General features: G+C 42.7%; 1 protein-coding gene across 1 annotated transcript; it reads right to left on the minus strand.

Moving 5' to 3' along the window:
* Positions 1-18: 18 nt before the first annotated feature.
* LOC131312077 (valerianol synthase TPS8-like) lies at positions 19-14,909 on the minus strand. Its single transcript, XM_058339810.1, has 6 exons — positions 14,555-14,909; positions 13,309-13,681; positions 3,008-3,226; positions 2,509-2,647; positions 863-1,111; positions 19-769 (listed from the first exon to the last, which is right to left on the minus strand). The coding sequence occupies exons 1-6, from the start codon at positions 14,835-14,837 to the stop codon at positions 470-472; spliced, it is 1,563 nt and encodes a 520-aa protein (XP_058195793.1). The 5' UTR covers positions 14,838-14,909; the 3' UTR covers positions 19-469.
* Between the last annotated feature and the right edge of the window lie 4,772 nt (positions 14,910-19,681).

Genomic DNA, 19,681 nt, shown 5'->3' on the forward strand with positions numbered 1-19,681 from the left:
AATCAAACGCCGGAAAAACCAGCGGTTACAGAAACTGTAAGGAACAACGATGACAGAAACTGTAAATGGAAAGGGAATCGCAAACCGAGACACGCATGTGTATAAGACAGTGCCTTCAAGATAGATTCGCCGCCGCACCGGAGGTGTCAAACATCAAATACAACAGCATCGACAGAACACTGTCCTATAAAGATAGACACACCAGATACTACTATCTAAATTATGACGAATTAAGATCACAACCATTCCTAAATGAGGACGCGAATTGAACTAATGCATGACACAATCCTCTTCCTCCTCAAACACAATACTTTATCCGACGTCGCGTGAAAGTGAAAGTGTTAGTGTTCGAACCCGGGAGCATTATAGTTTCCCATGGATAAAAGTTGAAATCCCTCGATTTGCTTATATAATTAGTTACTAGTATAACTTAGAAATCATGCACCGAATTATTGAAATTGAACGATGATCACACGGGGATGGGATCGACGAACAGTGCGATAACATGGTCTTTGACACATTCTGCTTGAGTATACCCATCGTCGTTCTTGTAACCCACATCGTGAAGGCGCGCATAGTTGAGAATCCGCATGAGGAGATCGTTGGATATCGCGGCTGGCCTCATCATCATCATCTCTTCATTGATATCCTTCCATGCATTCTCAATTCTTTCGTAAAACTCATCGACGGCCTCCGACTTTGAAACACCATGCTGCTTCATGTAGCACTCAACTCCTGTAGCCATGTGGTGCACCTTCAATTCTTCAGCCTTCAATTGTGTTAAGAAAAATTAGAGAAAAAGTAAAATAAAATTGCTAAATAAATGATATGAACAAGTGTGTGCATAACTATATGTATGTACCTTGGAGGTTTGTATGTCATTGAGGAGTCGGCATAAGGTAGAGAGAGCCGTTAAGGATCTAGGTTTAGTTTGTAACCATTGGAATGCATCTGTGGTAGCAATCTCTGTCATGCCTAAGAACGATGCCGTTGTGAGCAATGGAATTGCGACGGTTATTAATGCATCGATCAAATACTCATCGAACGATTGTACATGTCCTTTCTTTAACAACTCCATCTCCCTTCTGTAGCAGCTTATTATTTCTTTGAACTGGTTCGACCAAGACAGAGGAAAAAAAAACCCAAAACGAAGAAGAAGAAGAAGTCAGTGGCTAGTTTGTTCGAATACATTGCTATTGTAACATGTTAATCATAACAAATCACTACAGTATTTACTAAACTTAACAGTTTGGCTATGTGTATAAAAGCATAATATTGGGAAATAGGTATCCCTATCACAGATGGAAACAGAGGTTGCAAAGTTGTTCTAACATCACGAAACCAACGTGTCTTCAAAGATATGGACGTTCATAAAGATTTCCCAATCGAAGTGTTGTCAGAGGAAGAGGCGTGGAACCTATTTAAGAAGAAGATGGGAAATAGTGGCGACTCCAATGATCAACTTCATGACGTAGCGTACGCGGTTTGTAAAGAGTGTCGGGGCTTGCCAGTTGCAACTGCATTGAAAGACAAGAGCATGGATGACTGGACGAGTTCACTAGATAAACTTCATAAGTCCATGCTAAACGCCATAGAGGATATTGACCCGAATTTGTTTAAGTCTTTAAGGTTGAGTTATGATTACTTAGAATCCACGGATGCAAAATCGTGCTTCTTGCTCTGCTGTTTGTTCCCTGAAGATGCCCAGGTTCCAATTGAGGAGTTGGCAAGTAACTGCTGGGCGAGGAGGTTCCTTTGTCAAGAACCGACGACATTGGAAAAAGCAAGAGTTATTGTACGTTCAGTGGTTAATACCCTCAAAACTAGTTGTTTGCTTTTAGATGGCAAAAACGATGATTTTGTGAAAATGCATGATATCGTGCGAGACGTTGCTATTTTAATAGCAAAAGAAGAGAAAGCATTTCTAGTCAAACATGGTGTCGAAGAGTGGCCGGAGACGGGGACTTACGAGAAATACTTGGCAATCTCATTATTAGCGAGCTTCCTGATGAGTTGGTATGTCCGGAACTCCACACTTTAATGCTGGAATGTAGCAGCAGTAACATTCAGAGCAAACTCAGTGTTAAAATTCCGGACAGGTTTTTTAGAGGGATAGAGAAACTTATGGTTTTGGAGTTGAACAACGTAACCATGTTGCCACTGCCATCTTCACTTGGAAAATTGACGGAACTTCGGATGTTATGCCTGATTGACTGCAAGTTGGAAGATATAGCTATACTCAAGTATCTCAAGAATAAGCTTCAAGTACTTAGACTCCGAAGTTCTGATATAAAGGCGTTGCCACCTGAGGTAGGAGAGTTAACCTCAAAATGTCTGTCCACTATCAAGTTGCCAGTTAACAACAAAATTGCAAATGTCATTTTTTGCGTAATATTTTGTTTAAATTAAGTTCTTGAAAAGTGTTCTGTTTTTTTTTTTTTTCCCTGGTGAAAAACAAAAGAAAATGATGAAAAAACGTAAAACAAAAAGAAAGTAGGGGCGCCATACCGCCTCTTTTAAGTAATGAACGGCATAGGTTCTTTCGTGCTTTGCCATCTCCCTCTCAATTTCATCATGGAGGTTTAGGAGAGCTTTGTACACTGACTTCATGTACTTTGGGAGTTGATCCATGGCATTTATGTCCCACCTGTGCATTAGCACTTGATGTTACACAAATATATTCTTTAAATTAAATACAGTATGAGATTAAACTACTTACATCGCTGGTGTAAACATTTGAGAATTTGGATTCCGGAAATCCTGTAGTGCAAGGTGCACTATAGGGCGTGTAGTGCGTATCACAGTCGTTGGTAAGTGTTTTCATTAGTCCGGATTCAAATGAAACTTTTTCGGAGAAGAATTCATTTAAATCTGAATCGTTGAAAATACTCACGGACGACTGAGACTTGCCCCACAGGGATCCCCGCCGCCATGTTCTTTTTATTGGGACCGCTGTTTTGAAAATTTCTTGGCCGACCAAAAAATACACGTGTAAATAAATATATACCTGTGCACCGCGTTGGTGAAAAGTTTGAGTTCTTCATAGGTACCATAAGCATCGTAGGTGTCATCCAGAATTGATATGATTAAAGTGGCCTTGGTGAGAATCAAACGAGCAAGAGAGTATTGTGGCTCGAAATAAGCTGATGCAGAAGTGAAAAAGCATTCCACCGCTCTATCCCTCACGTAAGGAGCTTCCGAAACTAGATCCAGGTCTTTCCACCACCTATATATTATGTACACACAAACATGCAACAAGTAAGATAAACATGAGTAAGGACAGAGCTGGCCTTGACGTTTCGGGGGTTTAAAGCGAAAATTAAAAATGTACATCTTTTATTGGACCATAATAAGGAATAAAAAAGTATGAAGGACCCTTATAATTCAGAATTTTTTTAAAAGCCTAAGCGGTCGCAACGTAAGTTTTAGCTCAGGACCGGCTCTAAGTAAGGGTTTAAGCTTGAGGTGGTGGCCTAGCCCAATGATAAAAGGGCAGTGTACGCCCCGCGCTCAATCCGAGATCAATCTTTTGACGACTTTTGATTTCGAATCAAGCTGATTTTACATGCGCTTATTGTGGGGCTCCATTTTGGGTGGTTCGTCCTTTTTGAATGGTGGTTTGGGGATAGCTTTTATCTCCTTTGCTCAGAATCCTGCAAAACGGAGCACGACTAAGAGACCACACCGGAGGCTTCTCCGGGATGGCCCTCCGGTGCGAGAGTCAGTTTTCTTGCCAGGAAGAATTAGAGATTGGGAGCTAGGGTTTTGTTTTTGCGTACCTCATCCAAGAAGGCATAATGGGATATTTATAGGAAACCCTTCGCTTGGTCTCCAAGATTGCACCAACGCTCGACACGCGTCGGCTGATGTCACTGTTGCATCACGTTTAGGGTTTTGCAACCGTTTTCATGATGAGCTGGCACCTTCACGTGCCACCATCATTGTTCTCATAACCGTTCGGATGACGTCACGACCATCATCATAGCCATGGATGCTGTTCTGACGCGGATGAGCTGGACCGTCGGCCAAGCCATGCTCGGCACCGAGCATGTTCTGGGACCTTCGGCGGCTATCGAAACGATCGTATCCTCCTTCCCGAGCAGGTATAGGGAATGGAGTATAAAAGAAGACGTAATTAGAGGAACCCTCGGCATCAGGGATCCTCGGCCACGGTTGCTGACCTTCGGCCACGGTTACTAGATCACGCTCGGAATGGAACGAGCCATTCTGCTCGGCCTGCTACAATAGCCCCTCAACCTATGCCGAAGCTTTTCACTCGGTATGGGTTGATTCAAAACTTGGCCGAGCTTGAACCTTCGGCAGAAGAATCCGAGCCCCACATTGGGTAACAGCTGTCGAGTATTCGAACGGGTGTGTCAGTTGAAAGGACATCTAGGCAGACGAGGAGACGGCTGGCATGGGCTGGGGCTTCAGTCGCCACGTGTCACATAGAGGTTGGCGAGGGGTTCGGCGGTGAAATGATGGGCGGGAAATTCGAAAAGGCCTGCTCTGCCTATAAATACCGGTGAGGGAGGAGAGAGAAAGTTCTTCTACACTTTCTCTCTCTAGCGCTTGGACCTTCTCTCTCTTCATTTCCGTTCCAGAGCTCAGCTTGAATCCAAATCCTCAACTTCAAGCCCCAAATCAACTGAAATCTCCAGGTATGTTATCGATTCTTATCGTTTTACTCTTTCTCTTGCTTTCCATGCTTATTTTCTGGGTTTTTGGGATGACTCTGGGGTTTTTTGTACTTAGTGAATAGTAGATTTCTGGGGAGAACGATGATGTTCATCCCTGAACTCATCCTGTTCTTCCGAGCCCCCATAGGACATCTGGGGCTCAGCCGAACGATTTATTTGTTGGGGTAAATTACCGAACGTTCCCCAACCCTCTTATTTTGCCGAACGTAGGGAGTCTTTGTAGGAGTACCGAGCCCAGTATAGATCAGAATATGACTCGTGAGCCGATAAGATGAACCGAACTTCCAAACGGCTTCATTTGCCGACGCATATTTCAATAGCTTAACTCCCCTTTGTTCTTTTCCTAGGTCTGGCTCACGAGGTCATCGACGTGTCTTCAGACTCGGGTTGCTCGGAAACCGAATCCGATCGTCAGTTCCTCAGCGAACTCATTGAGTGGCGTAGGTTGAGGAATAGCCGAGCGGTAGTATCTTCTTCAACAAGGATGTCGGCAACTTCTCCTGTGTCCGACGATTCCAACGCCGAGCGAAATTATGAGTACGCTGCCGACGACTTCCTTACGGAGCCCGAGATAAGCTTCTCTCCAGAAACCCAATCCGAAACCGAGCCACAAGTGGGTCAAGAAGCCAAGTCAAGGCTTATGTCAGGAGCCGAAGCTTCGACATCGGTTGTAAGCGATGCCGACCTTTTCGACAAGGGCTTGCTATGTCCCTATGCTCATTATTTCAGCGGCAGCCCTGGAGAGTATGCAGCCTTCCGAACGAAATACAACATTCCCGAGGATGTTCTGATTCATAGAGTCAGAAGCACAGACATAAAAGACCATAGGGATCACCGTCCCGAACATATAACCGTGCCTTTAATGGCCATTTGTGAGGCCGGGCTTCGGTTCCCCATTCACCCCTTCCTTAGGGAAATTCTTTGGAAATTCAGTTTAGCCCCCCATCAACTCGCGATCAATAGTTACCGAATCATCATGTCGGTAATTGCCTTGATCGAGAGTCAAGATTTGGACTTTACGCCGACGGACCTTTTTTACACATATACTATGTCTAGACACGGGAAATCAGGCCGTCGATATTTGTCAACGCGTCCCAAAAAGCAGCCACTGATAGACGGTCTTTCGGACACTGACAAGTGGGCTGACTTTTATCTTGAAGTGCATGGAAATTTTGAGTTCGGCGACGGTCTTCGTCGGTTCGCCGTTCCAAAAGTGGCTGATACAAGAGGTAATTTGACCGAACGTGCTTAAGTTATCTGTTACGCTTTACTTTCTCTTCTCTTCTGCTTTGGGTATTTCTTGAATTGCTACGTTTTTTGCAGAGCTCGGCCCTATTTCCAAGGTACTCAACACCAACTCTCGGGAGAAGGAGACCGAGACGTTGCTTGCCCAGGTTTGCCGTCACGCTCCGACCCTTCTTGATTACCGACCCTCCTATAAAGGTGTGCTGAGGAGGAAGGAGAAAGGAAAAGAGGTAGCTCAGAGCAAGAAGAAGACATCCAGTGCTCCCGCTGCCGAGGCTGTTCAAAAGAAGGGAGGAGATTCTCTTTCTGTTGGACTCCGAAAGAAGAGGCAGCAAGGAGGGGTGAGATTGCCGAGGATCGGATTTACAGCAGAGGAGTGGCTTACTCCGTTTGACTCTGCCGAACTTCCCCAGCCCTCTTTCGAAGATATGTCAAGAAGGAACATTCCAAGGCCGGTGATTCCAACGAAGACGGCTAATCCTGGCCGAAGCCGAAGCTCTTTCGAGCAGCAAAGCCAGAGGGAGAAGAGACAGAAAACGTCAGAGGACGTCGTTCTGCCGACCATCTCACAACCCGTGCCTCTTGACACTCTTCAAGCCCCTTTAACAAAGGATCAGGGGAATTTGGTTGAAACCCACATTGATCTTACCGATCCGGTAACCGAGGCCGCCGTCCTTCGACAATTCAGCCCTTCATACACGATGGCTGATGGCAGGGTTCTTCTTCAGAATGACTCAGTCAAAGAAGAGCCGAACCTTGCCATCACGCTTCTGAGGGGGCTGGCCCTGCCGAGGGATTATGATCAAGTTCCAACCGACCTGATCCCAGGGCTCGGGGAAATGTGCTCGCATCTTGTGCAGGTATCACTTGTGCTTACTTTTTGCTTAGTTTTTGTACTTGTGATTTTTTTTTTTGCTTTGTACTCGCCTTGTGGTAATCTTTTGCTCCCATGTTCTGACAGGCTGGACAGGCTGCCTTGAAAGCCTATGACAAGGCCAACAAGGTCTCCGCCGAGCGTGAACGGTACAGGTCTGACCGAGATTCCTACCGAACCAAATGGAGGATCTCGGATCAGCAGGCAAAAGATGCGGAGGTAGAGCTGGAGCGCCTGAAGAAGCAGCTGGCCGACGCTAAGGCTGTTGCCGAGGCTGATGCCGAGAAGATGAGGGCAGAAGAGAAAGAGAAGCTCAGGGCTGCTGACGCCAAAGGCTATGAGGCTGGAATAAACCGAGCCGCGCTGGAGTATACCCAAATTGCTCACAAGATGGTCAACGACGAGCTTGAAGCTCGTTTGCCTGACTTCTTCAGGCTTGGATATGCTGCTGGTGCCGACGCAATGGCTGGTGTCATGGCAATTCAGCCCGAGTCTGGCTTCCTTAAGCAGCTGCCGGAGCCGATCGTGCCCGATCTTGACCTTCCTTATACTGAGGAAGAGTGCCAACCCTTGCCTCCCGAAGATGACGATGAAGAGATGGCCGAAGCAGTTGTGGCAAGTCCGAAGGAGAAGGCTGGAGGAGATGAGAGCCATGCCGAGGCTCAAGACAAGGCTGCTCAAGATACCCCTGTTTAGGATTTCCCTTAGGCTTTTATTTTGTTTCAGAGTATTTTGAATTTTGCTTTTAGACTGGATGGCACCGAACATTTGGGATTTTGCCATGCCAGGTGTAATAGTTTAATAGGGATCGGCATCGAACGTTTTACCAAGCCGAGCCCTCTTGGTAGGAGGTTCTGAATTTTAAGTTTGTGTTATTGCACTGAATATTTCTTTATGCCTTAGAAATATTTTCTGATTTTGACTGCCGTAGGTTAAGCAACCTTGGCTTGCTTTGAAAGTTTTGATAGTTACTTATGGTAGCCCCTACTTTGGTGTAAGGCTCGGCTCAAAATGCCAGTCTTATGCCAAGGTAATAGGTAGAGTAATTGTTTGATGTGGCCATTTTAGTTCAAGTCGAATTATGAACATAGCCGTACTGAGGATAAACTTTCAAGTTTATCTTATTGCTTTCTGTTTGGACTCTAATTTGCTAGAGTTGTTTATGATTTACTCGAAACGACCCCAATGCTGGTATAAGGTTCGGCTCAAAATGCCAGCCTTGTACCAAGTCAATTTGTCAAGTAAATGTTCTAAGGGTGGACATTGCCGAACCAATTTGTTTGATCGAGTTGTGACTGGAAATCAAATTGTCCGAGCCATAATCGTGTTTGCAGTAAAGAAATCCGAACGTAGCTGTAACTGTTTAGAATTCCGAGCTTATACTGATTGATACTTTGAATCATTGTAATCAAATATAGAGAGCACTGATGCTTCAGAAGTAGGAGATACTTTTCATTAAAAAGATTGCCAAGACAAGTACAGCACTTTGGTAAGAGAAAAGTAATAGACTTGATAGGTGGTGTGATAGAGTGCGCCGACGAGAGAGTTCAAAGATAGGCCTTCCTGAGGTTCAGAGCATTCCAGGGATTTTCAATTTCTCTTCCTTCTTTGTCTTCTAACTTGTACGAGCCATTGCCGACCTCTTTAATCACCCTGTAGGGTCCTTCCCAATTTGGTTTGAATTTTGTCTTTTGATTGGCTCGGACAACCTTCCTCCAGACCCAGTCATCGGTTCTGAACTTTTTAAGCCTTACGCTTCGATTGTAGCCCCGAGCAACTTCTTGCTGGTAGTTGGCTAACTTGAGCTGAGCATCGTCTCGCTTTTCTTCGGCTAAGATTAGCTCGGTTGCCACGGCATCATTGTTAGATTCTAGATCAAAAGTTTCGGTGCGCAGGGTCGGGAACTTCGATTCCAGTGGTATGACAGCCTCCATGCCGAAGGCCATTGCAAAGGGAGTTTGGCCGGTAGAGCGTCTGGGGGTGGAGCGGTAGGCCCAGAGGACCCTAGGAAGTTCTTCGGCCCATTTTCCTCGTTTAGATTCCAGCCGACGTTTGATGCCAGCGCAAACAGTCTTGTTAGTGGCTTCGGCCTGGCCGTTGCCCTGGGGGTAGGATGGGGTTGAATTGAAGAATCTAATTCCAAATTCAGCACAGAGTCCAGTTAATTCCTTGCCGACGAATTGTGAGCCGTTATCCGATACACTAGCATAAGGCACGCCGAACCTTGTGACAATGTTCCTCCAAACGAATCGCCGAACGTCAGTTTCAGTAGTTGTGACTAACGGTTCGGCTTCCACCCATTTGGAGAAGTAATCCGTTGCAGTGATCAAGAACTTGAAGCCCCCAGGAGCAGTTGGAAGTTTGCCTACTATATCCAAGCCCCACTGAGCAAAGGGCCATGGACTAGTGATAGGTTTGAGAGACTGAGCGGGCTGCCTTGGTATGGGGGAGAAAAGTTGGCAAGGCTTGCACCTTCTGACCACTTCTTCACAATCCTTCTTCATTCCTTTCCAAAAGTATCCTTGACTTAGAGCTCTTTGACATAGGGAACGGCCGCCAGAGTGACAACCGCAGCTGCCAGAGTGGAGCTCGGTTAAAATAATCGGGACCTCGGTTGGGTGAACTACCCGAAGGTATGGCCCAGTGAAGCTTTTTCTGTAGAGTTGGCCGAGCTCAGAGATCCAGTAGTAGGCTGCTTTGCTGCGTACACGGTGGGCCTCCTTTTTGTCAGAGGGAAGAGTATCATCTTTGAGAAATGAGATGATTTCATCCATCCAACTTGGGCCGAGGGAAATGTTGTATACTTCTTCCGATACTTCAAAGCTCGGCTCGTGGATCTCGCCGAGGCTGATATGTCGGTATTCAGATGCTTTGCTTCCCGAGGCCAAACTAGCAAGAGCATCGGCATGAGCGTTGTTCTCTCTGTTGATCTGTTCGATTTGGAATCCTTTGAACCCTCGGATTAGCTCTAGAGCGGTAGCTTGATACTTAATCATTCTTGGGTCCCGAGCTTCATAATCACCTGTTATTTGATTGACGATCAGCTGAGAGTCGCAGAATACTTGTAGATCTTCCACTTGTAAACTTGCCGCGGCTCGGAGACCAGCAAGCAGAGCTTCATATTCGGCTTCGTTGTTTGTAGCTTGGAAGTTGATTGTGATAGCACTTTCATGAAGGACGCCACAAGGGTTTACAAGAACGACCCCTGCGCCCGAGCCGTTGCTGTTTGATGCCCCGTCAACGTGCAACTTCCAAACGTCTCCGCTAAATAAGTTCCAAACTTTCCGAGCCTCTTGTTGTTCCAGCATCCCGTAATTAGGCTTTACCAGTGTGTCCTCGTCCGGGCTTCCAGGGGTGAATTCAGCAATAAAGTCTGCCAATACTTGTGCCTTGATTGCAGTTTGAGGCTCAAAGTGGATATCAAAATTTGCTAATTCGACCGCCCATTGAGATACTCTGCTAGATAGATCAGCCTTCCTCAAGAGGTTCTTAAGTGGAAACTCCGTGAGAACTATGATGGGGTGCTCTTGAAAATAAGGGAGCAATTTCCGAGCTGCTGTAACCAATGCTAGAAGAAGCTTCTCCAATGGCAGATATCTAGTTTGTGCCGGGAGCAAGGTTCGGCTAGAAAAGTAGATTGGTTGGTCCTCAAGGCCTTCCCTTCGGACAAGTGCCGAGCTCACAGCGTGTGGAGAGACAGCTAGATAGAGATGAAGAGTTTCGAAGGCTACCGGTTTGACAAGAAGAGGGGCCGAACTGAGATAAGATTTCAGCTCGGCAAGGGCTGCATCACAATCTTCCGTCCACTTGAAACTTCGTCGGCTTTGCTTCTTAAGCGTTTGAAAGAAGACATGGCACTTATCCGACGAGCGGCTGATAAACCTGTTGAGAGCCGCAGCCATCCCAGTGAGCTTCTGAATTTCCCGAGGAGTGGATGGTTGTTTTAATTGCGGAATAGCTAAGATCTGGTTCGGATCTGCCTCGATACCCCGCCGAGTAACCAAGTAGCCGAGGAACTTCCCTGAGCTAACTCCGAAGGCGCATTTGTCGGCGTTAAGCCGTAGCTTGTGCTTTTTCAAGATTGCAAAGACTTCGGCAAGATGAGAGAGGTGATTCTCAGCCTTGAGACTTTTCACCACCATATCGTCGATATAAGCTTCCATGATTTCTCCGATGAGAATTCCGAACAACAAGTATACCATTCTTTGGAATGTGGCACCAGCATTCTTAAGGCCGAACGGCATAACTAGGTAGCAGAAGAGGCCCCTGGGTGTGATGAATGCCGTCTTTTCCATATCGTCGGGATCCATGGCTATCTGGTGGTAGCCTCGGTAAGCATCCAAGAAACTCAGCCGAGCGTGACCCGCCGTTGCATCTACCAGTTGATCAATTTTTGGAAGGGGAAGGCAGTCTTTCGGACAAGCATCATTCAAGTTGGTGTAGTCCACGCAAACTCTCCATTTTCCATTCTTCTTTTTCACCACCACAGGGTTTGCGAGCCAAGTGGGGTATTGTACTTCTTTGATGGCGCCCGCCTCGAGGAGTTTGCCGACTTCCTCATTAACTGCGTCGGCGTGAATGCTGGCTGACCGCCGAGGCTTCTGAATTACAGGTTTTGCTGATTTTGAAACTTTGAGGGAGTGCTGGATAAGCTTTGGGTCAATGCCTGGCATTTCGTACGGGGTCCATGCAAAAACTTCGATGTTACTTTTTAGGAACTGCAAGGTTTCTTCACTCTCGGCTTGGGATAGACCAGCGCCGAGCATGAAATAACGTGATGCATCTTCGTTAAGAGGGAATTTGGTAAGATCCTCAACTGATTTCTCTTCAGGAAGAGATCCGACGTCTTCAAGAACTGGTTTGTCAGGGACTTCAACCCAATGTACTCTTCTGGTGCATGATGACTTTCCAATGGCCGAGACGTAACACTGTCTGGCTTGTAATTGATCTCCAAATAGGTCTTCTTGTCTGCCGTTGGCGCCGATGTACCTGACCACCTGGTGGTAGGTTGAGGCGACGGCTTTTATTGAATGAAGCCAATTTCGGCCGAGGATCGCGTTGTATGGGCTCGGGGCGTCCACAACGACAAACTCTAAATTAGAAGCAACCGAGCCTGTAACAACAGGGAGGGTAATCCGTCCAAGAGGCCAAACGGGAGTGCCACTGAATCAGAAGGTTGCGTGTTCGATTCACGTCAGGTTCACCAAATTGTGGGGCTCCATTTTGGGTGGTTCGTCCTTTTTGAATGGTGGTTTGGGGATAGCTTTTATCTCCTTTGCTCAGAATCCTGCAAAACGGAGCACGACTAAGAGACCACACCGGAGGCTTCTCCGGGATGGCCCTCCGGTGCGAGAGTCAGTTTTCTTGCCAGGAAGAATTAGAGATTGGGAGCTAGGGTTTTGTTTTTGCGTACCTCATCCAAGAAGGCATAATGGGATATTTATAGGAAACCCTTCGCTTGGTCTCCAAGATTGCACCAACGCTCGACACGCGTCGGCTGATGTCACTGTTGCATCACGTTTAGGGTTTTGCAACCGTTTTCATGATGAGCTGGCACCTTCACGTGCCACCATCATTGTTCTCATAACCGTTCGGATGACGTCACGACCATCATCATAGCCATGGATGCTGTTCTGACGCGGATGAGCTGGACCGTCGGCCAAGCCATGCTCGGCACCGAGCATGTTCTGGGACCTTCGGCGGCTATCGAAACGATCGTATCCTCCTTCCCGAGCAGGTATAGGGAATGGAGTATAAAAGAAGACGTAATTAGAGGAACCCTCGGCATCAGGGATCCTCGGCCACGGTTGCTGACCTTCGGCCACGGTTACTAGATCACGCTCGGAATGGAACGAGCCATTCTGCTCGGCCTGCTACACTTATATTTCTTAATGCGGAGACCTACAAAATGATGAATGCTTTGGATCTTCTTTGTAGGTCCAGGATGGTGCAAAAACATATTGAGTTAATTTGTAGTGAGAGATATGGAAGATAAGAGTGTGGAAGGGAGCTTAACCCGTATGGTTAGCGCTTAATTAGTATACAAATTAAAATCACATGTTGAATTTAATTTACGTAATGAATTGGCTAAACGAAGTTGTTTGAGTTTGAAACAAGACGCCTTGGAAGATTACATTTACTATTACATGAATTTTTCTTTTTTTTAATCTATTTTTTTGAACAGAAAATTATTATTTTTTACTGATCTTTGAAAAAAAAAACCCATAGCACAACGGAATCACAACACTATTTTTTGCACTATTTTTTCACATGGCTACAATTTTCTACTCCATAACAACGTATTTTCACATGGCTACAAAAAAAACACAACTTTTTTATACTGTGTGTCTGAGTTTGAACTCCTATCTGTTTTTCTTTTTCAATATGCTTCGCTACTCCTCAAAACCCAGTTGATTATCTCAAGAAAAAAGATCGAGTCACAAATATATACACACAAACGCACGCGCCCACACCCACACACTCTATTACCCGGAGATGTGGCAGAGTTCTTTCTTGTGTAACATCTGTAACAAATTGAAATCAATCTTTGCAAGCCTCAGCAGCTTCTCATTCCTAGAAGCATCATTTTCATAAACAGAGATGTAATGCCTAGCTTCGACTCTTGGAATGCTCCTCTGGACCGGTTGGTACTGAGCGTGGGCCACTTGTTTAGCCAAATTCGGGCTTAAATGGGGTTTCAAGGACTCGAGCCCAGCTTTCGTGAAACACAAAGCCTGGTCAAGTATGTCTTCTCCATGTGTCTTCAAATAAGTTGCTTCATAAAGGCTTAACATACCCATCACATCTTTGCTTAGGGTTTCCTTGAACTCACCATTACAGTCTTTGAATTTTTCAAACACACCTGATTAATATTCACATGATCATCCACACCATGAGAAATTAAGTTTTCACAATGTCATCATAAAAATTGATTTAAAAATGCATATAATTTTTTAATATGAAATTTGACCACTTCCAAAATAAGATAGCAGTAACATTTTCAAAAGTTACATACACGCAGTGTTGAAAGTTTTGGTTTGAATTAATGAAGGGATCCAAAAAAAAATGCCAAATAATTCTGTACATTATGATCTTGTCCGAAAAAAAAATTTTGGTTTTTTTTTTTTTTCAGTACTCTACCTAAGAGTCATTTAGTTTTATCATGCTTAACAAGAGTCAATTGATCATGTTTTAAATGAAATCGATCTAGTCCGTGACTTAATTCACAGTACTAAAACTTCAAAGCAAATAACAAAGTGATTTTTCGTATATATGTAAGACGGGTGAAAAGTGATTTTTGACTTAAATTAAATGTGTGCTATTTATAAGTTCGTACATACGAGAATTAGCTCTAATCAATTTGCCAAATTTAAGTATTTTTTGATAAGTAGCCAAATTTAAATTGTGTAAAACTTACCATATAAGTTGAGAAACTTGTCAAAGTCACGTGACTTGCATACTAGTGCGTATATTTACCTTAATATCCTAAAATCACCTTTTAGGTATCACAGTTAGGAGTCTAGGGATAACCCCTGAACTCGAGTAATGTTACGAGCACATGCAGATCTATAAGCACAGACCTAGACACAAACGTGTTGGAACCGGATTCGGGGATGCTGCAAAATAACTCCTTATAAAGCGCTTTGTAAGACGCATCCGAAGGTCCATATCGGATATTTTTTATATCAACAAAAGAAGCATTTTATCAGATTTAGTTCTCGATTAGCATACTTACCGGAAGACAGGCTATAGCCATGTTGCCTGAATACTCGAAAGTGAAGCGACACCATGAACAAATTGTCCTCGAAAACACGACTATATTCCTCGAAATTTGAAAACATGTGTTCCAAGAGCTCCTCAATCTCTTTCTCAAAGAGGTAGGAAACGCCCAGTCGTTCCAGTGCGTCTATCAGAACCATCTTTTCTGCTGGTTTGCCCTTCACTGCAATTAGCATGTCCTTCACTTCTTCCTTCAGCACTTCAACCTCTTTACTGTATTTTTCAAGCAACTGCATCATATAATAGCAATGTCAAATTAAAGCACATAACCGGTGGCCGACGCTGTCTTGCTATTGACTGCGCGCCATACATATGCTACACAAAAATAACCTAGTAGCAAGCTTGCACAGTATGGGCCGGCACGCATATATCTCTAAGGCATAAACTTATACTCCCTCCGTCCCACTTTGTTCCGCCTGTTTCCTTTTTTGGACGTCCCAAAAAATTGTTTATATCTCGCAATCTATAATATTTTATATATTCAATATGGATCTTATTTGATAGATCTCAATTTATTTTATTAAACAAAGTTTTCGAAATCATAAAAAATATTATAGATTGTGAGATATAGACAATTTTTTGGGATGTTCCAAAAAGGAAACAGGCGAAACAAAGTGGGACGGAGGGAGTACTAGTATAGTTTAATGTGGTTCTAATCAATCTCTTTAGGTCTTATATTTTTTACCAATCGAACCTCTCCAACTCACGTAGATTCACATGTCAACGACTTAGCACGACAACACAAACCTACAGAGATTAGTTTGAAAGAACATCGATCGATTTCTACTTTTTATAGGTTCTTAAATTACAAACATAGTAAGGAACCAGCGCAAAATGGCCCCGGAAAATCATAACGCGTTTGCGTACGTATGCTTTGATTACCTGCTTGTCTAAAGCGAAGGAGGAGAATCGATCTCCCCATAAACTGGTGGGAAAGTTCGCCAAGGGGCGAAAACTCTCGGGCTCCTGACCATGATTCTCCGTTTGATTATCACCGACTCGAGGTTGTGAACAACGAGTTCGTTCAAAGCCGAAAGAGCGGCCATTATTATAGGTGATCAAATTCTTAGGCTTCCGGTATCTAACGCACAAATCCACGGGGTGCTCCGGACGTCGACCATGGCATGCTGTGGCTGTCAATGGCATAGTCCAGGGCCTCCAGGCAACCCCGTGGAATGGCATTAATGTAGACTTTTCCGGAGAAGGATGATACATTGTTGGTGAAACAAGAAGAAGAAGAAAATAAACAAGAAGTTCTACGCAAATGAATCAAGCTAAACCCTCAGTCCTTTTAAGAAGAGAGAAAATGTTTTTGTCCGAATTATTCGAACAACCCACTGGGTATTTAAAGAAGATGACCGATATGTTAGACAAAAAAAAAAACAGAAAAAGACCAAGACTTACTAACCGTTTGGTATTTTTTATTTGTTATTTTTGTTCGTCCTTTTTGAATGTTACTTAGATTCAAGGTTTTTTTTTTTTTTTTTTAATGGAAGAAGCAAATTTATTAATCAAGCCAAAGACATCTACAGATGAACTCCGAATACAAAGCAGGACATACGACAAGTACAGATTTTCACCCAAATACAAAGAAACAAAAACACAATACAAGAAAAGACTAAGAGACGAAATTAGTATCTAGCGCCTATGCAAGAGCCAAATGCACACTTCTTCACACCATCAACATGGCCGGCTAACGTGGAGCTAGTACCTAGACACCACCGTCTCGGGATGGCGGAGCTCCGAATCAAAGATAATATTAAACCTGTGGAAATCAGTCACCCGATCTGGGAAAACCAGATCGGAACAAAACCACCTGGGAAGACTCACGGGACAAAAATCAGACCCAACATCCGAACAAAAGTCAACCTCAAAATCCGGACATAAACTAGACAAGAATCCGGACAAAACAAAAACGAAACACAAAACCAAAACCCTAATCTGCTGAAACACTCAAAACAATTACCGCAGCATTGCTGCCACAACCACCGCACCAACCGCAAGAATCACGACAACCCCTATTACCGCCATGCCCAATCCCAACACACCATATTCACTCACAGCATCGCCACCAACAACCTAGCAAAATTGCATTATCCACCACTCGAAACGGGATACATCCAGCAGAGTATCCAGCGGGATTTTACTGGGGGGTGGAAACGAGGAAGGAGGAGAGAAGGGGAAGGGGAAGGGGAAGGGGAAGAGGGAGGGGGGAACAACAGCCCACGGAGGAGAGGAGCGTCGACAAGGGAAAGAGAGAGAGAGAGAGAGAGAGGTGCCCGGGGAGGAGGCGGTGCCTCCCCAAGCAACTAACAGCGGCTAGAATTTCTTCGGTAAAAGTTTAGTGACAGAAAGAAGAGAGAAGTGAGAGCCCTCCAATTTCGTGGGACTACAAAAGTCTTTGTTAGATTCAAGTTTGAGTTTGTGGATTAATCATCTGTCTCGATGTTTCGATAGGAGTCAGAATATTAAAAAATTATGATCAAAAAGCAAAACAAAATTGCTAAAGATGGAAAAATTCTAAATATGTGATATTTGTCATCTTATTCCGAAGTCTTGAATGTTTTCTTGGTTTTATACCGGTGGAACAGCCTTGTCTTCTCAAGCAGACTTTTGATGTGAGAGAGAGAAAGAAACTCAAATGTCCAATGTGGAGATAGGGGGAGAGAGGGTTTCCACCATTTTCCCTAATGTCTTTGGTCCCTTTTTTTGTGTGTATTTTATTTGTTTTTTTTTTGGTTAGATTAGCATCATGTTTTTTGATTTGATCATCCGTTCTCGATGAGAGAAGTCTAAAAGGTAAAAAAAAAAAACCAAAAGCAAAAGAAAATTCACTGAAGATGAAAAAAAATACCAAACTACTGTTTTTTTTTTTTTTTTGTTTAAAATGTTGTCTTATAAGAATTTTTCTCAATATTGGTCCACATTTTCATACTCTACTAATTCCTCTCGTCGAGATGAATGATTAATTCCAAAAAGATTCCGACGAAGAGCTACACAAAAAGTAACGAAATTTTTTTAAAAAAATACTGAAAAAAGTACTGGACAAAAATAGTGAGGAAGACTGATGAAGGTTGGTTGGGTTAGCCTTTCACTTTTCAAAAATGTTAGGAACACAACATCAAACACAACCTCTCACATACATGTGAGGCCACATGAACTAGTATGTGTGGACTCTACATATATGTTTGAGGTTGTGTTTAAATTATTGTGTATGTAGTACTTTTGTTCACTTTTAGATAGAGTAGACCCCAATTTTTATACTTGGTGTGTCGTTGGGTGTGGTTATAGCATTTTTTTCCCTTTTCCAAAATTAACTCATGCATTGAGGGTTTTTTTTTCCCGGTCGGTGCATTGACGGTAAATTTAATGTAAAATCGTACGGAGTAAGTTGCTTTACTGTTGTGTCTCTGTGCAAAACGTGTGCATCCTTGGCTATATATGCAGCATCCATGCATTGGGGCGTTCGTTCCAAAAAAACTATGAGCAGAGACAATTCGCAGAGAACCATGCAGAGAAAAACCACTGGAGTAAAAGAAAAGAGGTTATATTCTACACGGCTTCTCCGTGTAGATTGAGTTGAACAACAATCCAATGGTTAATTAACACGTCATCAAACTCAGAGAAAAGTGGGTCTCCAATTTAATGCGCCGCTTCCCGTCTAACCAGGGTTGGAACCAAATCTGATTTACTTTTCTCTGTCTCTCTCCATACACGTTTGCACATAGAGAATAAATTCTCTCTCCACCGGGGAGGAGAAGTGGGCTTTTCCTCCAAAGTCCAAACCAATCTCCTACCACCTAAGTCATCAAAAGTACAAAATCAATTGTAGAATCACATGTGATTTGGATTCCCTCTTGACTGGGGAAACCAACTACTCCTCCGGTAAAAACATGTGTTCTAAATTTCAGAAATTGAAGGATAACATATGACTAAAAAAAAATAGGGAAATGACTTTCTAATTCTGAAAAGCTTTTTTTAAACATTCGTAGGGCCCTACAAATTCTGAAAAGCACATAACCATGTATTAATGATTTTGTGCTGGCATCTTGGATTCCAAAAAAATATTCAAACCAATAGTCATTCTTAAAATATTTTTTACGAGTTCTAGTAAAAAATTAGCTCAATTTGATATTTGTAAGAGTATCCACAGTGGAATAATCAAAACCAAAATATTGCTAAGGTTAGTAATGTTTGTTCAAAAAAGTGCTCATATTGAAATAACCAAACTTAGCAACCTCTTAACAACTCATTAAAGTTTGGCATTTAAATAATTAAAACTAGCAATCTTTTGCCAATAACCAAATTCACTTTCTTAATCAAGTGTATCATCATTACACAAAAACTTTATCTCTCTTCCCTTTCTCTCTCTCTCTCTCTCTCTCAACAATGTTTTCAAAAACTAATTTTAAAAAACTTTATTTTTCAGATTTTTTTTTTGTTTTTTTTAGAAACATTTTTTCACAAAAAAATGTTTTTTCAAAAATTTTAAAAAGTGTAAGGTCCCGTTTCGGAACGTGAAATAAGTACTTATTTTTTAAGAAGACAATTTCAAGCTCAAAAATGATAGGCTTATTGAAATTTAAAAATATGCAATACAGATCTTGTTTGAAAGATCTCATTGAGATTTTTAATACGGTGCAAAATAAATCAAAAAATTATTTTTCATTTACATTACTTTTTAGTTTGAAAATGTGAAATAAGTACTTATTTTTTAAAAAGGTGTTCTGGAACGGGCTCTAAGTAAATAAAGTGTGTTTTTAAAAAACGGTTTTTGAAATTTCAAAACACTTTTACACAAAACTGTTTTTAAAATATTTTTTTGAAACGGATTTTCATATTTCAAAACTATTTTTTATACAAAATCTATTTTAAAAAAACTGTATTTATAGTTTTTAAAATTTCAAAACTATTTGTGTAAATACAGTTCTTTCAAAATTTCTCAAAACTATATTTACAGTTTTTAAGTAAACAAAGTGTGTTTTTTGAAAAACTATTTTTTTGTTTCAAAAAAATGTTTTTTTACTCAATTGTTTTTTTTTTTTTTTAAACTTTTTTTATACAATTGTTTTGTTTTTTCTTC

The sequence above is a fragment of the Rhododendron vialii genome, chromosome 12a (genome assembly GCF_030253575.1).
Source record: "Rhododendron vialii isolate Sample 1 chromosome 12a, ASM3025357v1".
In the NCBI taxonomy this organism is placed as follows: domain Eukaryota; kingdom Viridiplantae; phylum Streptophyta; class Magnoliopsida; order Ericales; family Ericaceae; genus Rhododendron; species Rhododendron vialii.

Bases quoted from the DNA above. Each gene is read 5' to 3' on its own strand.
- LOC131312077 (XM_058339810.1), bottom strand. From the start codon at position 14,837: ATGATGCAGTTGCTTGAAAAATACAGTAAAGAGGTTGAAGTGCTGAAG. The intron at 3,227-13,308 runs GTAATAGAGTGT...CATAATATATAG, and splicing joins GAACTCTGCCACATCTCCGG to GTGGTGGAAAGACCTGGATC. The intron at 2,648-3,007 runs GTATATATTTAT...GCTAATGCACAG, and splicing joins TTCACCAACGCGGTGCACAG to GTGGGACATAAATGCCATGG.